This window comes from Cornus florida, unplaced genomic scaffold, assembly GCF_030987335.1.
Source record: "Cornus florida cultivar Cherokee Brave unplaced genomic scaffold, ASM3098733v1 CherokeeBrave_3.0.0_Hap2_Chr05, whole genome shotgun sequence".
NCBI classification, from domain to species: domain Eukaryota; kingdom Viridiplantae; phylum Streptophyta; class Magnoliopsida; order Cornales; family Cornaceae; genus Cornus; species Cornus florida.
The window spans coordinates 70,734,036-70,736,557 of NW_026775575.1; the positions used below are offsets into that span (position 1 = coordinate 70,734,036).

Here is a 2,522-nt window from a genome sequence, read left to right on the forward strand (position 1 = left end):
ATGATGATGATATGAAAGAATGAGATGCACCAGAGTCAAACAAAACACGGGCCCAAGAACCAAACACTGGAAATATACCTTAAAAAACTGAAGATCCAGGAGATGCATCAGTCGATGCAAGTGCAAAGACACGTCCCTGCGGTGTCTGTGCCTGTGAACTACTAATCTGAACACCAGACTGTTGTGCCAACACAGTAGGAGTATCCCTTCTTGGTGGTCGTGAACCCTGAGAAGACACGACAGGCTGTGGTGGTGGCGGTAGTTTAAAACCTGACTGAACTGTAACCGATTGTGATGGCCTCTACTATGACCCTCTGCCACTACCGATGCCTGCTCCTCGAGTAGGACAATCTCAGATCAGATGGCCCTGCTGGCCACACCCGTAACAAGCTCTCGATGGCATAGAAACTGTGGTCAAGTTCATAGGACATCTGGACTTGTAATGTCCAGGCTGCTGGCACTGAAAACAAATGACTCCACTCTTATTAGACCCAGCTGGCAAAGGAGTGGTAGGAGCGGATCGTGCAGACTGCTGCCCCTGAAACTGAAATGAACCACTCTTGTTCCTCTTCCAAGAAGATCCCTCTGAAGATGGCCCTACACCCCTCTTTTGCTTCAACTGCTCTCTTCTTGCATCCTTCTCTTCATTATCAGCCTCCAGCATCAAAGCCCTTTCCACTGCTTCAAAATAAACCTTAATGAATTGTGCCGTGATCAACGGCCTCATCCGCTCATTAAGACCAGAAAAAAACTTTCGAGTCTTGTTAACTTCATCTCGCACCATTTCTGGAGCAAAGTGAGAAAGTGAAGTGAACTTGTTCTCATCTTCCACCACTGACATGCTCCCTTGAATAAGGTTATGAAACTGGTCTTGTAACTCCCATCTTTTGGAAAGCGGAAAGTACTTTTCATAAAACAATTCCTTGAACTTGTCCCAACTCATCTCCTCCACCTTGTACCGGCTCGTAACCGACTTTTACCATAGTTTGCCATCCTTAGCAAACTTATAAGTAGCTAGGATGATCTTCAAATGATCCTCCGTCACATCCATTGAAATTAGTTGAGTCTCAACTTGATCCAGGTAGTCATCTGCTGCCATTGGATCCGCACCGCCCTCAAACATAACCGGCATCAGCTGAGAAAACCCCTTTATGATCTTGAGATGCTTCTGAGCTGGCATCTCCTCAACTTGAACTGTAGGTTTTGGTGCCGACTGCGACCGAGCAACAATTGTTGCCCTCACGGCATTTTGCAACAAACGATCTAACTCCAGTGCCACAGAACCTTCACCCACTTCTATGGGTGCTTCAACATTATCCCTTTTTGTGGGGACAACTCACGGGGGAATCAAGTCCCTAAGAAGTGTGTCCTCATCATTTAGCTCCTCCGGATTGGAGCTAGAGCTCTCGCCAACATCACCCTTAGTCGGTCTAGGGCCAACTTCCCTGGTTTCCTCACGCCGTGACATTGTTCTATAAAACAAAGAAAACAATTCAATAACGATAACACTAAGGTCCAATCGTGAACAACCCAACACAAAAAGATATTGTACAAACATTTAGCATGTAAAACTACGCAATGAACATATTAATATAAGCACATAAGCACATAAGCAAGTAAGCAGTTAAGCATGCTTTTTCACATAGCAAAACACTTTTGCAAATAAGGAAATAACAATGCAATTGACTTCCCAGACAATCTTAGGTAAGCCTCTACCCATCGTCCTAATGGTATTCGAATCATCACTCTGATACCAAATTTGTAACGACCTTAGCTGATGCCAAAATTTCAAAACAAATTCGGCATGACCTCTGCTAAAAATCGCCCTACAACAACCTGTTTAAAAGAATTTTAAACCTGTCCCAACACAAATATCATATAATACATTTCGACATCCCTTTCATCCATTCATCATGCCTTAACTTAGTTCATTCCATAGTGGTACAACCACATACTATATCATCCAAATAACATAGTTACAACCCCAAAATACAAGATTAATATCAAATATCCATAAATATAATTACAATAATAAGAGTTCACAAATCTCTATACCAAATATAACAAACTATGATTTTACAAAAATATGGGACTTAATACAAAAATAGCAAAAAAAGTCTTCTAATCCAAATTAGGCCTGTGGTGGAAAGTCATCCGCCACTTATTTCCCGTTTCCTGAAAAAAATTTATTAAATAATAGGGTGAGCATAAAGCTCAGTAGGTAGCACTTAAGACACGCCTCTTATGTCCCAGTGAATTCAACCAAAGAATAGAGTAATGAGAATGGGAGTCATACTGTACCGGGATCATATCATATAACAATCAACTCAAATATAAACAATATAATGTAATGGGAATGCAATGCATGTCGATGTCGCTCCCCATTTTCACATCTAAAAAATTATCACTTTCAAACTGTTAATATAACCCACCCTTTGGTGACCCTGCAACGACACGAGAGAAGGTTTGGCTAGTGTCATTGGCCCTTGGTACCCCCGCGGCGTCATTATAGGGCCCAGCTA

The 2,522-nt window shown here is 42.1% G+C and overlaps 1 protein-coding gene across 1 annotated transcript; it reads right to left on the reverse strand.

Annotated features, from left to right (window-relative positions):
* Nucleotides 1–352: 352 nt before the first annotated feature.
* On the reverse strand, nt 353–841 carry LOC132309439 (uncharacterized). The gene has a single exon (XM_059807749.1). It carries the CDS (start codon nt 839–841, stop codon nt 353–355), a length of 489 nt encoding a protein of 162 aa, XP_059663732.1.
* Between the last annotated feature and the right edge of the window lie 1,681 nt (nt 842–2,522).